Source organism: Choloepus didactylus, chromosome 1, assembly GCF_015220235.1.
Source record: "Choloepus didactylus isolate mChoDid1 chromosome 1, mChoDid1.pri, whole genome shotgun sequence".
Lineage (NCBI taxonomy): Eukaryota > Metazoa > Chordata > Mammalia > Pilosa > Megalonychidae > Choloepus > Choloepus didactylus.
The window spans coordinates 185757875-185775915 of record NC_051307.1 but is presented as its reverse complement, the minus strand read 5'-3'; the positions used below and the strand labels follow the sequence as shown (position 1 = coordinate 185775915).

General features: G+C 38.7%; 1 protein-coding gene across 3 annotated transcripts in view; it reads left to right on the top strand.

The window, feature by feature from the left end:
• The first annotated feature begins 5028 nt into the window (after positions 1-5028).
• The window catches only part of UBP1 (upstream binding protein 1), an 83947-nt gene continuing 70934 nt past the window's right edge, over positions 5029-18041 (top strand). The window contains exons 1-2 of one of the 3 annotated variants that reach the window (XM_037846715.1): positions 5029-5076; positions 5511-5702. In XM_037846715.1, the coding sequence (XP_037702643.1) occupies positions 5590-5702 (113 nt within the window). In that variant the 5' untranslated portion in view covers positions 5029-5076; positions 5511-5589. Of the gene's footprint in view, positions 5077-5265; positions 5703-18041 lie in introns of those variants that run through there. The other 2 variants (XR_005218429.1, XM_037846724.1) reach the window with 2 other exon arrangements.

Here is an 18041-nt window from a genome sequence, read left to right as displayed (position 1 = left end):
AAAAAATCGGAAATGAAACAAAAATACCATTTATGGTAGCACAGAAACTGTAAAATATTTAGTAATAAATATAACAAAATACATGCAAGACCTATACACTCAAAAGGACAAAATAGTGCTGAGAGTAATTAAAGAAGATCTAAATATGTGATTAGACCTGTAATTTCATTCATTTCAGGACTCATTATAAAGGTGCCAGTTCTCCCCAAATTGATCTATGGATTCAATGCAATCCTAATAAAATCCAGCAGACTTCTTGGTAGTAATTGACAAGTTGATTCTAAAATTTATATCTATATGCAAAGAATCTAGAATAGCTATGAAGGACTTGCACTATTTTATTTCAAGACTTGCTTAAATCTACAGCAATCAACCTAGTGTGGTATTGGTGAAAGGATAAATAAAAAGACCAATGGAACACAATAGAGAGCAGAAATAGACCCAAGTTTATATGCTCAGTTGATTTTCCATAAAATGATGAAAGTATTTCAATGAGGAAAGGGTAATCTTTTTCTGGATATTCATAGGGAAAAAATTCATTCTTGGCCCTTACCTTACACCATATACAGAAATTAAATTAAAATGTATTATAAACCAAAATATAAAAGCTAAAATTATAAAACTTCTGAAATTTTGTTAACATAATTATTTATGTAATTTGTTTTCAATATGCCATCTTCTTACAAACTTTGTATTTGTCTTACTTCATTTGTGTACTATTCTTTGCTCTCTTGCCTTCTTCTGGATTAGTTGGACTCTTTTTCTTTTTTTTTAGTATTCTTTTCTCCACTTTCCATTGATTTGAAAATTATAGCTCCTTTGCCTATTCATTAATCGATTATCCTAGAAAATGCAACATACATCCTTGTCTTATCAAAATCTAACATTGAACTGTATCTTTAGCTATCATTCCAACAATGTAAGAACCAAGGAACTCTACTCTATTTACTCTTTCTGAAGGCATTTTTTTTTTTTTTTTGTCATATTTGTGATGCTGTTGTCAGTTTTAAAGCATGGCCCCCAAATTCCTTGATCCTTCCCTTATCAAGAGGTGGGATCTATGTCCTCTCTGCTTATAACACAGCTCTACAACTGCTTGAACATGTGACAGAAGTGATGCTATGGCCAGTTTCCTGGCACAGGGTTTACATCTGGCATCTTGCATTTCCTATTTGGAGATACTTGCTCTTGAAACTCAGCTGCCACACTTTGAGGCAGTCTATTCCACATGCAGAGGCTATGCAAAAATGTTCCAGTTGAAAACCCCAGCTGAAGTCCCAGTTGACAGCTGGCATCAGCCACAGTCGTGTGAGTGTGGATGCCTTTGAGACGAGCTCCAGTCACTGTCCGACTACAATTACATGAGACACTCTGGGTCAGAATCACTCAGATTGTCCCAGTTAACACCCATAACCATGAAAGATAACAATATTATTGTTATTGTTTTAAGCTATTAATTTTTAGGGTGATTTCTTATGTTAGAGTAGATAACTGAAACAGGTTTTGGTATCTGGAATTGGGATGCTGCTGTAACAAAAACTTAAAGCCTGTTGCACTGGCTTTGGGACAAGGCAGTGGAAGTTGGAAGGGCCTTAAGAAGAGTGTTATTAAATTCCTAAAGGAGTATTGTTAGGCAAAAAATATGACTATTATTGCTTTTATTTAGAGATTAAGTATGGTTTAAGGTGATATGTGTGGCTGCCAAGTTGACAAGAGGTGGACTGTTTTAGTTAAGTTCATATGTCAGTTTGGCCAGGTTTTGATGTCCAGTTACTTGGTCAAACAAGCACTGCCTGATTGTTACTGTGAGGATATTTTATGGACTTAAATAATCAGTAGGTTGACTGCATCTATGGCTGATTATGTCTACACTCAACTGAGGCTATCTAGGCAGGAAAAGTTTGCATCATTTCACTTCTTCATAATGCCACAGCAAAGAGATTAAAGATATTTAACTCTTACAAAAATAAATAAATAAATAAAGGTAACATTTACCCATCTGGATTTCAGACTATCTGTGGACCAGCAACTGCAATGTGTCTCCCATTTCCCCCCTCTTTGAATGGAAATGTCCAAGTCAGTTTCCTATACCTGTACCATAATTGTATATTATGCATGTGGTGGTGGTTGGGAAGATCACTTGTCTTTTTAACTCACAGGTCTTCAAAAAGCTGTACTCAAGGAACTGCACCCAAAGAGCCTCAACTGCTCTAGGACTTCACAAGATCCTGGACCTTGAGCCTGAACCTGATGCTGTAATGCAATGAGAATTTTGCAGGGGTGCTGAGAGTGAGTATATTTTGCATATGGTAAGCATGTAAATCATCTGTGGCCAGAGTGTGGATTTTGAAAGTTTTATAACATGTCCCCATCCCGCCCCAATTATGTGACTCTCCTCTCATCAATCTGATTCTGACTGCGTTAATAAAATAAAATAGAAGTGATTCTGTGCCAGTTCTTGGCACCATATTTTAAGAAACTGGGAGCTTCTACTTCCTCTTTTTAGGGACACTTGCTTTTGGAATCCAGCGCCACATGAGGAAGTCAAATAACATATAGAGACCACATGGAGGTTTTCTTACAACCCCAGCTGAGGTCCCAGTCAACAGCCAGCAACGAGCAACAAACACGTGAGTGCAGATTCTAGCTCCAGTCATTTGACTGTGTCATATGATAGACTCTGAGTGAGAATCACTTAGCTGAGCTCCACGAACCCCCAGAACCATGACAGAGAACAATAAACTTATTGTATCGTTTAATCCACTAATTTTGAGAATGATTTGTTGTACAGTGAATGCACCCAAAAAGCTGTGTATTTTAATTAAATATATTTTCAGGTATAAAAAATTATTTTTGTTTGATACAATGTTTATTTTGGTTTACCCACATATTTACCATTTTATTCTTTATTCCTTTCTAATATTGTTTTCCTTCTTCTCAAAGAACAGCCTTCAGACATTTCTTAACACTTATCTACTGGTGGAGAGTTCCCTCAGTTTTTGTCGGAAATGTCTTTCATCTTTTTCTTCAATCTTGAAAGATATCTTCATTAGGTGGAGATTTCTGAGTTCTCACTTATTCTCTTCCTGCACCTTTAAGACATCTTTCTATTATCTTCTAGCTTCTGATGTTGATGTTGAAAAGTCAGCTATAGTCTATCACTTCTTGAAGGGTAAATTATCTTTTTGTTGTTTTTGTTAACTTTCTATTTTGAAATAAGTCCATCCATTTTATGAACATCAAGGTGTATACATCATGTTCCTTGGACACATAATATTGCCGTGTACATTACCTAAGAACAAGGGTAGTCACATATGAAGCCATTTTAAGAGCAGTTATCAACACCAAGAAGTTTAACATGGATATAAATCTTATTTTTGTGTATGTCCCAATAATGTCTCTTAGAGCCTTTTCTCCTCCCTTGCTAAATTCCATCCAGGACCGCTCCCCCAATTCTATTTCTCCAAATTTTCCAACAATTGATTATAGACCTATCTTAATGTGGTTAGACTTCGTTCTGGGAATGAGGTCTGAGGTCACTGATTTAGCGTCCATGGACATTTCTGGACACCCACTGAGCAGCCGAATGGCATATGCATTGACAGTCTGACTGGTGACGTGCATATATTTGTAATAACTGGACAGTTTTCTGAGCTGATGGCCTATGTTTTGGTCTTGAACCTTAAGACACATGATTGGTCAAAAAGTCTTGGCTCAGCCAGTTACGTGTGATCTTGGGTAAATCTTTACACATTTTGCACCTGAGTTTCCTCAATAGGTACAAGCGTTACCTATTGTACACTGGTAGCTCTATCAAATTAGAAGCAAAAAAAATTTTTTTTTGTAAAAAGAAAAACATTCTGCGAGTTGTTCGCATTTAAATCACAGAGGCATATGATTATTTTTCTGAGAGTCACTGTTTTACTAGGCTTTTGTTCAGTTTTGATCTGTGTATTAAGCTGTTGAGCTTAATAAGACAAACGGTTGAGCTCTTGTGACAGAGGCAGGTTCGCTAGTGCTCAGCATCTGGACCTTAATTTAAGGCAGAGCTCGATCCAGGGTGAAGGCGTGAGTTCCAAGGCTCTGAGGTGCTCTTCAGCAGGTACTCGGTCCCCCGAGCGCCGACAGCCCAACCTCAGGTACACTGATCCGCGGGCAGGCCTGAGTGCCGTGCCTGCCTCTTTCACTTCTCTCGGTGCTTCAATAGCACGTGCCCAGGCTGGGCTGCTGACGGAGATTCTTCGGGCCTTCCTGGGAGTGTAGGTGTTAATGCGCCGTTTTGCAAAGGTCCGGAGCTCGAATGTCAGGAGCTTGCCAGCCGTTACTGCGACTGATACTCCAGTTTAATTGAGTCTCGCCATACGGCTCGCTACCACCCAGCCGTGGGGAAAAACTTTCCGAAGCTCTTTCAGTTGAGCGTTGATTGGCTTAAACTCAGGCCCATCAAGATTTTCTGCCCAATTGGCCTTCCAGTCCTTCTCCGGAAGGAAGGCAAAACGCAGACTATCGAGAAAGATCATAGAGTTGTACAGCATGGGAAGTGGCGTTTCTTGCCGCTTCCTCTGTGTGGTTCAATGAACTCTCTCTTATAGCAAGAAATTCTGTACTCAACCACGCCCAAGAAGGGAAGAAGATTTTGATTGGTTGTTTAGTCAGGGGCAAAGAGGTTCAGGGGAGCCAAATCCAAGCACCTTGCAGTTTTATTGCCCAGTTAACCCGTCAGTTATCCTACAGCTCTGGATGGGGCGGGAACTGTTTGCCGTTCTGCCGCCGCCTTTTCCTCGGTGAGTGGGCAGCGAGACAGAGAGGCCGCAGGGGCAGGGAAGCTGCCGCGTGGGCGGGGCCGCGGCGCTCGACCTGTACCATTTCTCTGTGGAGGGACGTGGGGCGTGGCCTGGAGCGCGGGGTCGTGCGGGCCGCGCTGGGTGGGAGGTTGCCGCGGAGGCGGGTCCGACGACGGGGCGGGGTCGGAGGAGGCGGAAGCGGCGAGCGAGCTTGAGCTCGAGCCGGAGTTGGAGCCGCAGCCGCAGCCGCAGCTGAAGCTAGGGTCCGGGCTGGCGGAACGGCGTCGGCGGGGTTGGCCGGGGCAGAGGGGCGCCAGAGCCTGGGCGGGCGGGCCAAGGGTCGGGAATCAAGGCCGGGGAGCGGGCGGCAGGCGGGCCTTGGCCCCTCGCGGTCGTCGGGGCGGGCTGTGCTCCCGCTCCAGTGCAGTCCCGGGGAGGATGCGGCCGGGGATCCCGGGGCGGGGCGGGCGGCGACGGCTGCAGCGTTAACTACGCCCGGCACGGGGCTTGTGGGGTGGGAGGCGGCGGCGGCATGAGGCTCGGGGCCGTCTCCTGCGGGAGCGAGGCGCTGCCGTCGGCCTGGCCGCTCCCGCTACAGCTGCTTGCCGGGCTGGCCAGGCCCTGCTTGCGGGGTTCGGGCCACTCACGCCCCGGTCGCCTCCCGTGCCGCCACTGGTGACCACTCGCCGTGCCGCCGCCGGAAGCTTCACCCGCGCCCTCCCTCAGGACGCTCCCGCGGAGCTCCGGCCCTTTCGCCCTGGTCGCGGAGGCCGCGCTGCCTGCCGGGCTGCGGCGAGGTCGGAAGATGGCCTGGGTGCTGAAGATGGACGAGGTGATCGAGTCCGGGCTGGTGCACGACTTCGACGCCAGCCTCTCGGGCATCGGGCAGGAGCTGGGCGCCGGCGCCTACAGCATGAGGTACTTGCTTGGCGAGTGGGCCTCTGTCTCCATGGGGAGGGCCTGCATGGCCCTGGGTCTCTGGCCCGCTTGGCTGCGCCCAGAGGTGCCCAAGCCACAGGCCGCGGAGTCCGATCCCTGCTTGGTGACTATCGGGGGCCTGCTAGCGGGCGTGGGAGAGTAACTCCGCAAGCTTCAGCCTGGGAACTGCTCCTGGGGGCATCATTTTTCCTGTAAAACACACCCCACTGTTAGGATGGCTTGGGGAGGTGGGGGAAGGGGGTTCTTTCCCGCCCAAGTATACGAGCCACTTGCAGTTGAAGTACACCGTACGAAATGGCAGGATTTACTGGGAAAATATTCAGACGTTTTGGTATCATTACCTACTTTGTTAACCTACATCTAGTTTTCCCTGGTTGCGTGTTTTAATTACTTGACATTGCAATAGTAAATTACTGTATATCATAAGTGAAAGAGGAGCAGCAGGGAGGAAAGCACATTGACCTAAGTTATTTGCTTTTGATTGTTTCAAAATGAAATTGCTCATTTTGGGGACTACCTTCTGGGTAATTTCCTCTTGAAGAGGGCTTGAAGATGCTGTGATTGCACAACAAAGAATAGTTTGATTAGTCTGTGCTGTCTGTAGGAGCAGCCATTCATTTTGTTTAAGTTTGAGAAGTTGAACCAGATCTGAGCTTGGTCCCTGGCCTTTATCTTGAAGAATACTCTTGTCAGTTTAGCAGCTTGCCATTTTTATTTTTTAGCAGCTTTATTGAAATATAGTTTATACAGTTTACTCGTTTTAAAGTCTACCGTTCAATGATTTAGCAGCTCTTTATTAATGTGAATTAAGTGAAGCTTTCCAAATATGTTCTTTAAAGTAATGCCTGAGGTCTTTGTAGTCCTGTATCCCACTGTCTTTCAGGTACACATCTCACTGCAGTTCTAGGGAAGGCCAGGGAGCTTAAATGTCCTGAAGAAGAAAGAAAGACTCACAGGGTCTGAACAAGTCTAGAATGCTGCTCTCTGAGCTCACTTGGCTTTTAAATCTTAAAGGGAAACTCTGGGCCATAAAGAACTCTGAGAAAGGTGGAGACATTTCTTGGAGGGCTGAAACAAGTTGTGGAAAGCATATTAAACTGGGAGTTCAGACACCAGCGTCAGGCTCTGACTTTGACTTGGCTGCTGGTCTGGTCTACCTGAACTTGGCACCTCCACTCTCTGTAGTTGTGCAACTAGAGGGCTCTAGGTGAGTTGGTTTATTTTCTAGTAAAACCCTCAGTTGTTGAGGAAATTGAGTCAGTAAAAGACATGGATGTCACCACAGATGGTAGTACCAGACGCTTTTCTAGTGAAAACACATGTTTGAAGTGCCATGCTGGTCTTGGGCCTCACTTGGGCTTGCAGTTAAGGTAGAAGGCAGCACGTTCAGTATATGTCCGATTTCTGTTGCTTCTCAATTATGGTAAAATTAAAACTACAGAAAACTTTGCTTGTTGAGAGTTATTTTGCTTTTGTTTTTTTCTAGGATTTCCTTTGAAACTTAATGTTGTCTTAGTGATTCTGCCAACTAATTAATTAATTAGCTTTTATTCATGTTTATTTCTCTGAAAATCTTGATGATATTAAGTCTTTTCCTGATGTTGTTTTAAAAATAATGCCTGATACCTTTATAATTTTCTGTGGTTGCAACACTCCCCATGAGGGAAAATTTGTATGTTAACTGTTTTTGGTTATATGTCCTTTAATCTAAAATTTTAAGTAACTTTGAAAGCGATTATAATTTTTAAGCAACTTATTTAGTAATATTTTCATACTCAATTGGATCCTCACAAACTAAGAGGAGCTGATAAGTTTACTTGCCTCCTGCAAATTTGGTTTATTTGAAATTCAAACTTAGGAAATTCCAAAATTAGGGAATTGGCTTGATAAGAAGAAAGTCTGAAGGGGCTTTAGGCTGTTGCAAACCTCCTTCAATTGCACTTTCCATGCCTCTGCCTGGAGCCATGGCATCCCCATACTCTCCAGGTCTAAGTTCACTTGTCTCTGCGTGGACTTCCAGTCTTTTCCATTGACATCAAATGGAAAGTAAGGTTGTTGATGCTTATCTTTCTCTTTCACTTGTCCTCAGTTCAAGAAGTAAACCTAAACCTGAGGAAAATATTAGAAAAGTGATTTTTTTTTAATAAAAATTTACTTTGTAGGCAACTTTCCATTTTTCTTTCCAAGTGAAGTATGGCTTAAAATAAGAGATATTTCTGAAGACATTTTTTAAAGGGGATCGTTCCTTAGCTTTTAGGGAAGATAACTTTAAAGAAAGAAATGGTTTCTCTAAATGGTCTGCCTTAATTTAAAAATATGTTTGTGTTAGTGCAGGCTGATAGGATTGGGTATATGTTGAGGTCAATTTCTGATACTATTTTTGCTTCTTTTTTTCCTTTGCTTCTGATCTTGTGTGTATGTGTGTTGTTTGTAACTATTGTATCACACTTACATGTGAGGCCTAAGCTGCTTCAGATTTATTTTGTAATGAGGCAGGCCATAATCTTTTTTTTCATAAATGGTTTTTAAAATCTTAGCTAAGAGTAATAGGTTTCTAGAGATAGAGGGATCTTAGAAACCTTCTAGAGCATTACTTTCTTATAAACGAGTAACTGAAACTCATAGATGTTAAAGTGATTGGCATACATGGCCAGGCTGTGGCACTACCATCCCAAGTGAAGACTGGTATTCTCCTTGCTGAATGAAGGCTGAAACCCATTGTAACTTGAAATCTGGGTCATTCTTGTTTTGTGAAGTAAGGAGCAGACAACCAAATGACTTTAAAATATAAAACTCATTAAAGCTTTCCTAAGATGGTCTTTTGGACCACCTGGTAATTTTCTTTCCATCTCATTATGCATATGAAATTCATAATGTTCAGCAAATTAATTTTCAAGATTGGGGGTCAGTATTGACTTTTTTAGATTACTCTTATAAAAAATTGGACATTGAATTATTCCCTTAGAAAGGACATTGTTCAAGTCCCTGTTTGTTAAACTTGACTATGGAATAAACTTGTTTCAAAACAAAAGGTACACATTACTGTACATATTCAGAAGTGAAGGTGGATCCATATTTTACAATAAGTTGCTAAATCAAAATTGTTTGAGGTGAAGACATTTCCTATATTGATTAAAGGTTTGAAATGTCAGATTACAGACCTTATGAGGTATCAGGAAAATTTCGATTTTGATCAGTGTTAGGTTAATAAAGGATTAGCGAAGATAGAGTTTATTAGGTAACTGTTAATAACTGATGATTATTTTTTGGTCTCAGGCTAAAGCAGAATGTCCCTGAGTAAGTGGCATGTCTTAGAAGTAGAGAAAAATTTTAGAATTTGTGAAAGTTTTAAAAATCTATTATAGATTTTTTAACCTATTAACATACATAGGCAACAATTTCTGTAAAACTTCTCATTTCAAGGTTTAAAACTTTTTCTGAATATAATATTGTCTACAGTTCAGGAAAGAATTTTTAAAAATAAATTGATGATTTACTGGTATTGATGGTGATTTTTTGATTTCAGATTATAGTGTCCACATTGTTTTTAAAATTTATTACCTTAAAGCAGGGGTTGGCAAATGCAAACCTTTTCTGTAAAGGCCTAATAGTAAATATTTTAGGCTTTGCAGGCCACATATGGTCTCTGTCACTTGTTTTTTTTTTTTTTTTTTTTTTTTTTTTAACCCTTTAAAAACATAAAAACCATTCTTAGCTCATGGGATGTACAAAAACAGACCTGGCTGGATTTGGCCCTTGGGCTGGACTGTAGCTTGCCACCTGACCCTTGTCTTGAAGGACGAAGTCTAATAATATATTTTGATTGCCTTGAAAAAGGATTTGCTGATTATTGAAATCTTATTTTGAAGAAGTAAGTTTTATGTCAACTAAGAACTGTCTTATAATTTACATACATCTAATTTTTTAATCCATGGATCTTTGTTATGTTCAATTTTTAAAATGAACCCTCCCACCCCAATTAAAAGGTAAGAGTCAATACAGTTTATATCCTTCAATCAGAGCTGTTTGAAACTTGGTAGATTATTAATATGGTCTCATACTTGGTATATTTCATCACAGTGGTACTTGTAGGTTTGCCAGGGCACTTAAACATTTGCTGTTGGTAGAAGTACTACCCGATATAACTAATTTTTTTTTGCTGTAGGCTCTGTGAGGTTCTGTAATGTCTATTTTGCTTGCTTTGGGTCATATGTTGTAGATGGACATGGAACTGTACAAGGTTGAATTTTGATAGTGGTGTTTTTTTTTAAAACAACTTTCTGGTTTTCTTTTGGAAATTGTGAATTGCTGCCTTGATATATGAGCTATGACTGACAAAACTGTGATTTTTATGTATCCATTTATTTATATATTGGTTGTTGAATTTTTTAACTAAAAAAATAAAAACAACCTTATATATACCCTTCACCCAGCTTCCCCTGCTTACATAACCAGAGTACAATGATCAAAATCAGGAAATTAACCTTAGTGCAGTACTGTGTACTAAAGCATGTACCTTATTTAGATTTCAAATTTTTTTCTCTATTTTCCTTTCTCTTTTTTAGGTTCCAATCCGGGATCCCACATTGCATTTAGTTTTTGTCTCCTATGCCAATACCTTATTCTTTCTTTTTCTTTTACAACTTTGATGCTTCTGATGAGTACTGGTCAAAATTGTTTTTAAACATGTAATTTTTTGAAGGAAAGATATACATGTGAACACTAGTTTTTAAAGGATCTATATCAGTTTAGCAGAGTGATTTTAGCAGAGTACTCTGGTTATGTAAGTAGGGGAAGCTGGGTGAAGGGTATATATAAGGTTGTTTTTATTTTTTTAGTTAAAAAGTTCAACAACCAATAGATAAATAAATGGATAAATAAAAATCATTTATGGATTACTTTGTCATAATGCATCAGAATAGATTCTGAATAGAATAGTTTGCTGGGTATTTTGTAGCCACTTGATTATGGAAAGCATCAAGGAATTTAAAAATATTTGTCAGTTACTTAAAATAAGAATTACAAACCCATTAGATGTTTCCATAAATTTTTTTTATGAAAAAATGATTTTCCATAACAAAAAACTTTGAAGAGTGGCATTGTTTTACATTTTTGTAAATCTCTTTATTGTCTGATTTAGTAAAAGACAGATGAATTCTCTTATCTACTATTGGAATATGTCATTTTAGTTGACATATATGAAGAAAATCCAGCCTCATATAGATACATGATTGGAAAATGAAGATTAATTTTATAACCTTTTCAGATAATGGTGGATATGTTTCTTTGATTCCACACCAAAACTTGACAAATGGTAACTTCTTAAAGGTTAGTTGCAATGTGGAATCAAACTATGTCAATATACTCTTTGTACTCTGTTACTTTAGAATCCAGTGGTCTGTCTTGCACTTTGATTGTAGCTCTTACTCTGCATAGTTTTGTAATATTGTGCATATGTTGGTCATTTGGAAAATATTGGTTTCCTGAGTTATACAGACTTTCTACATGTTGACACATTTTATTATACAATATCAAAAAATAACATCCTTGTGTTTGTCACTGTCTCATCAGAGGAAGACCGTGGTGAAGGGCTCAGATTTTATTATTGGCAACAAATAACTGTCAGTTGTTTTCTTTGAAATTATAAGCTCACTTTGTTCATTTTTTAGGAATTTTCTGCCAAATACCCAAGTCTGAATAATCATAGTTTGTCTCTTTTTCTTTCAAGTAAAAGTGATATTCCATGAAAAAAACTGTGGATTTTGCTCACCGGTCAAATAGTTACACAAGTGCTTTTCCTCAAGACAATCATCATATCTGCATGTGCAGCAGAAGTACATTATACAAACCCAAGGGCCAGTGTGTAATAAAATGAGTAATTTTTACTGTGAGTGTTAGGCATTCATGAAAAATACAGTGACCACAAGGACAGTTTGGTGCCAATGCCCTGATTCATGCCAAGGAACCAAGCAGTTTTACTCACCATTGGTTTCGTGCCATCGGTCAAATGTCAACACAGAGACAAAGGCAGATGATGTTTTAGTGTTAGTGTGAAAATAGTGTTGACCTGAACCCCTGAAAGAGAGGTTTAAATATCCTGCATAGTGTTGCTCAGCAAGTGTCAGAGCCAGGATTTGAAGTTCTAAACCTGGTGTTTGACCTCTCCTTTCCTCTACATCTGACTGCCTTCTGATTAATAAAGACATCTCAACGTAGTAGAAAACATCTTTCTGGATAGGAGGAAACTCAGTCTGTGCTAGTTTTGTTTTAGCTTGCTTTTGTGACTGGAAACTTGCTAAACTTACTAGTTCTAATAGTTGGTAGGAGCTCAGATTTTTCTATGTAGTTAGATAATATCTGTAAATAATGAGAGATTTGTTTCTTCCTGTTTGATCTTATAGTTAATTTTCTTGCCTTAGAGTGCTGGCTAGGGCTTCAGTGCATTGTTGTTTAGAAACACTAAGAGCTTGAATCTTCAGTCTTCACATTAATTTTAGAGGGAATGCTTCCAAAGTTTCACAACTAAGTATGGTTGCTGTTTTTTTTTTTTTTTGAATTCAGTTTTATTGAGATATAGTCACATATCATACAGTCATCCATGGTATACAATCATCTGTTCACAATACCATCATATAGTTGTGCATTCGTCACCCCAGTCTATTTTTTGAACATTTTCCTTGTACCAGAAAATGTAAAAATAAGAATAAAAAATAAAAGCAAAAAAGAACACCCAAATCATCCCCCCCCCACCCTATTTTTCATGTAGTTTTTGTCCCCATTTTTCTACTCACCCATCCATACACTGGGTAAAGGGAGTGTGATCCACAAGGCTCCCACAATCACACTATTACCCCTTGTAAGCTGCATTGCTATACAATTGTCTTCAAGAATCAAGGCTACTGGGTTGCAGTTTGATAGTTTCAGGTATTTACTTCTAGCTATTTCAGTGCATTAAAAACTAAAAAGGGTTATCTGTATAGTGTGTAAGAATGCCCATCAGAGTGACCTCTCGACTCCATTTGGAATCTCTCAGCCACTGAAACTGTTTTGTTTCATTTCGCATTCCCCTTTTTGTCAAGATGTTCCCAATCCCACAGTGTCGGGTCCAGATTCATCCTTGGGAGTCATATCCTGCGTTGCCAGGGAGATTTACACCCCTGGGAGTCAGATCCCACGTAGAGGGGAGGGCAGTGAGATCACCTGCCAAGTTGCCTTAGGTAGAGAGAGAGAGAGGGCCACATCTGAGCAACAAAGAGGTATTCAAGGGGAGACTCTCAGGTACAATTATAAGCAGGTTTAGCCTCTCCTTTGCAGTAACTAGCTTCATAAGGGCAAGTCCCGTGATAGAGGGCTCGGCACTTCAAATCGTCAGTCCTCAATGTTTGTGACAACATCAGCATCGGTCCAATGAGGAAGTCCAACACTTCCGCATTTTCCCCCAGCTCCTCAGGGAGGCCCTGCATATATATTGTTATTCTCTGCCCAAATTACTTTGGGATGCATTGCTATTTCACGCTAACCTGTTCAAACCTACCAGATCTCACTTCCTGTTCAAAGTTCCATGTAATTATGGTATTCGAACAAACTGTACGAGTTAAATTGTTTAGGAAATATAGATCCTGCACCAAATAAACATTTCTTACCTTGGTTTTACATGGAATTCGAAGTTTTAAATGCTATTGGTTTTTGACAGTTCTCATTTATTAGGTTAAGAAAGTTCCCTTCAGTTCCTAGTTTGCTGACAGTTTTGATGGAAAATTTTTTATCAATTAATTTTTTCATTTAAGGAGGTGTTCATATGGCTTTTCCCTAAACTGTTAATATGATGAATCATAGCGATAGTTTTCCCAGTGTTAAGCTATCTTTCTATTTGTTGTACACAACCTAACATGACAGTGATGTTTTGTTAAATTAGATTTACTAATATTTTGTTATGCATTTTTTGTCTCATTCTTAGGTGAGTTGGTCTTCAGCGTTCTTGTTTTCTGTTTTTGTGTTTCTGCCATGTTTTTTGTTTTTTAATATCAAGGCTGTATTAGTTTCAAGTGCGTTGGATAGCTTTCTCTGCTTTTATGGTCTAAAAAATTTTGTGTGAGATGAGATTTAAACTGTTTCCTAACTGTCTTGTAAAACTCACCAGGAATAGAGCCTGGATTTGGTTATTATTATTATTTTTTTAAGATGCAGAGTTTTAAGAGTAGATGTTTGACTGCAGATTGTAATTTATTTAATGGAAATAGGAATATTCAGTTCTTTTATATATTCTTAGTTAATTTTGGTAATTTTTATATTCTTAGAAAACTGTCTATCCAAGTTTTCCAATTTTTTCTTGCCTAAAGATCTTCTTCTTTTTTTTTTTTTTTTTTAAGATAACTGCTTTACTTCCAATCTGTTCCTACTTTACCCCAAGAAAGTTACATAATATAGCAACATTTCTGTGAACTTGCTCCTACTATATCCATCAGAAATTAACAGACCATAGTCATTCCTGGGCATCCCCAGAACGTTAAATAGCATATCTGTTCTTTTTGGATTACTGTTCCCCCTTCCTTAATTGCGCTCTATTGCTAGTTCCCTTACATTCTACATTATAAACCATTCGTTTTACATTTTTCAAAGTTCACATTAGTGGTAGCATATAATATTTCTCTTTTTGTGCCTGGCTTATTTTGCTCAGCATTATGTCTTCAAGGTTCATCCATGTTGTCATATGTTTCACGAGGTCATTCCTTCTTACGGCCGCGTAGTATTCCATTGTGTGTATATACCACATTTTATTTATCCACTCATCTGTTGAAGGACATTTGGGTTGTTTCCATCTCTTGGCAATTGTGAATAATGCTGCTATGAACATTGGCGTGCAGATATCTGCTCGTGTCACTGCTTTCCGATCTTCCGGGTATATATCGAGAAGTGCAATGGCTGGATCGAATGGTAACTCTATTTCTAGTTTTCTAAGGAACTGCCAGACTGACTTCCATAGTGGCTGAACCATTATACAGTCCCACCAACAATGAATAAGAGTTCCAATTTCTCCACATCCCCTCCAGCATTTGTAGTTTCCTGTTTGTTTAACGGCAGCCACTCTAATAGGTGTTAGATGGTATCTCATTGTGGTCTTAATTTGCATCTCTCTAATAGCTAGTGAAGCTGAACATTTTTTCATGTGTTTCTTGGCCATTTGTATTTCCTCTTCAGAGAACTGTCTTTTCATATCCTTTGCCCATTTTATAATTGGGCTGTCTGTACTATTGTCATTGAGTTGTAGGATTTCTTTATATATGCAAGATATCAGTCTTTTGTCAGATACATGGTTTCCAAAAATTTTTTCCCATTGAGTTGGCTGCCTCTTTACCTTTTTGAGAAATTCCTTTGAGGTGCAGAAACTTCTAAGCTTGAGGAATTCCCATTTATCAATCTTTTCTTTTGTTGCTTGTGCTTTGGGTGTAAAGTCTAGGAAGTGGCCGCCTAATACAAGGTCTTGAAGATGTTTTCCTACATTATCTTCTAGGAGTTTTATGGTACTTTCTTTTATATTGAGATCTTTCATCCATTTTGAGTTAATTTTTGTGTAGGGAGTGAGGTAGGGGTCCTCTTTCATTCTTTTGGATATGGATATCCAACTCTCCCAGCCCCATTTGTTGAAAAGACCATTATGACTCAGTTGAGTGACTTTGGGGGCCTTATCAAAGATCAGTCGGCCATAGATCTGAGGGTCTATCTCTGAATTCTCAATTCGATTCCATTGATCTATATGTCTATCTTTGTGCCAGTACCATGCTGTTTGGACAACTGTGGCTTTATAATAAGCTTCAAAGTCAGGGAGTGTAAGTCCTCCCACTTTATTTTTCTTTTTTAGAGTGTATTTAGCCATTCAAGGCATTTTCCCTTTCCAAATAACTTTGATAACTAGCTTTTCCAAGTCTGCAAAGTAGGTTGTTGGAATTTTGATTGGGATTGCATTGAATCTGTAGATGAGTTTGGGTAGAATTGACATCTTAATAATGTTTAGCCTTCCTATCCATGAACATGGAATATTTTTCCATCTTTTAAGGTCGCCTTCTATTTCTTTTAGTAGAGTTACGTAGTTTTCTTTGTATAGGTCTTTTACATCTTTGGTTAAGTTTATTCCTAGGTACTTGATTTTTTTAGTTGCTATTGAAAATGGTATCTTTTTCTTGAGTGTCTCTTCAGTTTGTTCATTTCTAGCATATAGAAACATTACTGACTTATGTGCATTAATCTTCTATCCCGCTACTTTGCTAAATTTGTTTATTAGCTCTAGTAGCTGTATCGTCGATTTCTCAGGGTTTTCCAGATATAAGATCATATCATCTGCAAACAATGACAGTTTTACTTCTTCTTTTCCAATTTGGATGCCTTTTATTTCTTTGTCTTCCCGGATTGCCCTGGCTAGCACTTCCAGCACAACGTTGAATAACAGTGGTGACAGTGGGCATCCTTGTCTTGTTCCTGATCTTAGAGGGAAGGCTTTCAGTCTTTCAACATTGAGTACTATGCTGGCTGTGGGTTTTTCATATATGCTCTTTATCATGTTGAGGAAGTTTCCTTCAATTCCTACCTTTTGAAGTGTTTTTATCAAAAAGGGATGTTGGATTTTGTCAAATGCTTTTTCAGCATCTATTGAGATGATCATTTGATTTTTCCCTTTTGAATTTTTAATGTGTTGTAATACATTGATTGTTTTTCTTATGTTGAACCATCCTTGCATGCCTGGAATGAACCCCACTTGGTCATGGTGTATGATTTTTTTAATGTGTCTTTGGATTCGATTTGCAAGTATTTTGTTGAGGATTTTTGCATCTATATTCATTAGGGAGATTGGCCGGTAGTTTTCCTTTTTTGTAGCATCTTTGCCTGGTTTTGGTATTAGATTGATGTTAGCTTCATAAAATGAGTTAGGTAGTGTTCCATTGTCTTCAATGTTTTGAAAGAGTTTGAGTAAGATTGTTGTCAATTCTTTCTGGAAAGTTTGGTAGAATTCCCCTGTGAAGCCATCTGGCCCTGGGCATTTATTTGTGGGAAGATTTTTGATGACTGATTGGATCTCTTTGCTTGTGATGGGTTGGTTGAGGTCTTCTATTTCTTCTCTGGTCAGTCTAGGTTGTTCATATGTTTCCAGGAAATTGTCCATTTCCTCTACATTATCCAGTTTGTTGCCATACAGTTGTTCATAGTATCCTCTTATAATTTTTTTAATTTCTTCGGGATCTGCAGTTATGTCACCTTTTTCATTCATTATTTTGTTTATATGGGTCTTCTCTCTTTTTGATTTTGTCAGTCTAGCTAGGGGCTTGTCAATCTTGTTGATCTTCTCAAAGAACCAACTTTTGGTGATATTTATCCTCTCTATTGTTTTTTTGTTCTCTATGTCATTTATTTCTGCTTTAATCCTTGTTATTTCTTTTCTTGTACTTGGTTTAGGATTGGTTTGCTGTTCATTTTCTAGCTTCTTCAGTTGATCCATTAGTTCTTTGATTTTGGCTCTTTCTTCCTTTTTAATATATGCGTTTAGTGCTATAAATTTCCCCCTCAGCACTGCTTTTGCTGCATCCCATAGGTTTTGGTATGTTGTGTTGTCATTTTCATTCGTCTCTATATATTTAGCAATTTCTCTTGCTATTTCTTCTTTAACCCACTGATTGTTTAGGAGTGTGTTGTTTAACCTCCAGGTATTTGTGAATTTTCTAAGTCTCTGGTGGTTATTGACTTCCAATTGTATTCCATTGTGGTCAGAGAATGTGCTTTGAATAATTTCAATCTTTTTAAATTTACTGAGGCTTGTTTTATGTCCTAGCATATGATCTATTCTGGAGAAAGTTCCATGAGCGCTAGAAAAGTATGTGTATCCTGGTGATTTGGGATGTAATGTCCTGTATATGTCTGTTAAATCTAATTCATTTATCAGATTGTTTAGGTTTTCAATTTCCTTATTGGTCCTCTGTCTGTTTGATCTATCTATAGGAGAGAGTGATGTGTTGAAGTCTCCCACAATTATTGTGGAAACATCAATTGCTTCCTTTAGTTTTGTCAGTGTTTCACTCATGTACTTTGTGGCACCTTGATTGGGTGCATAGACATTGATGATTGTTATTTCTTCTTGTTGAATTGCCCCTTTTATTAGTATGTATTGGCCTTCTTTGTCTCTCAAAACATCCCTGCATTTAAAGTCTATTTTATCTGAGATTAATATTGCTACACCTGCTTTCTTTTGGCTGTAGCTTGCATGAAATATTTTTTTCCATCCTTTCACTTTCAATTTCTTTGTGTCCCTGTGTCTAAGATGAGTCTCTTGTA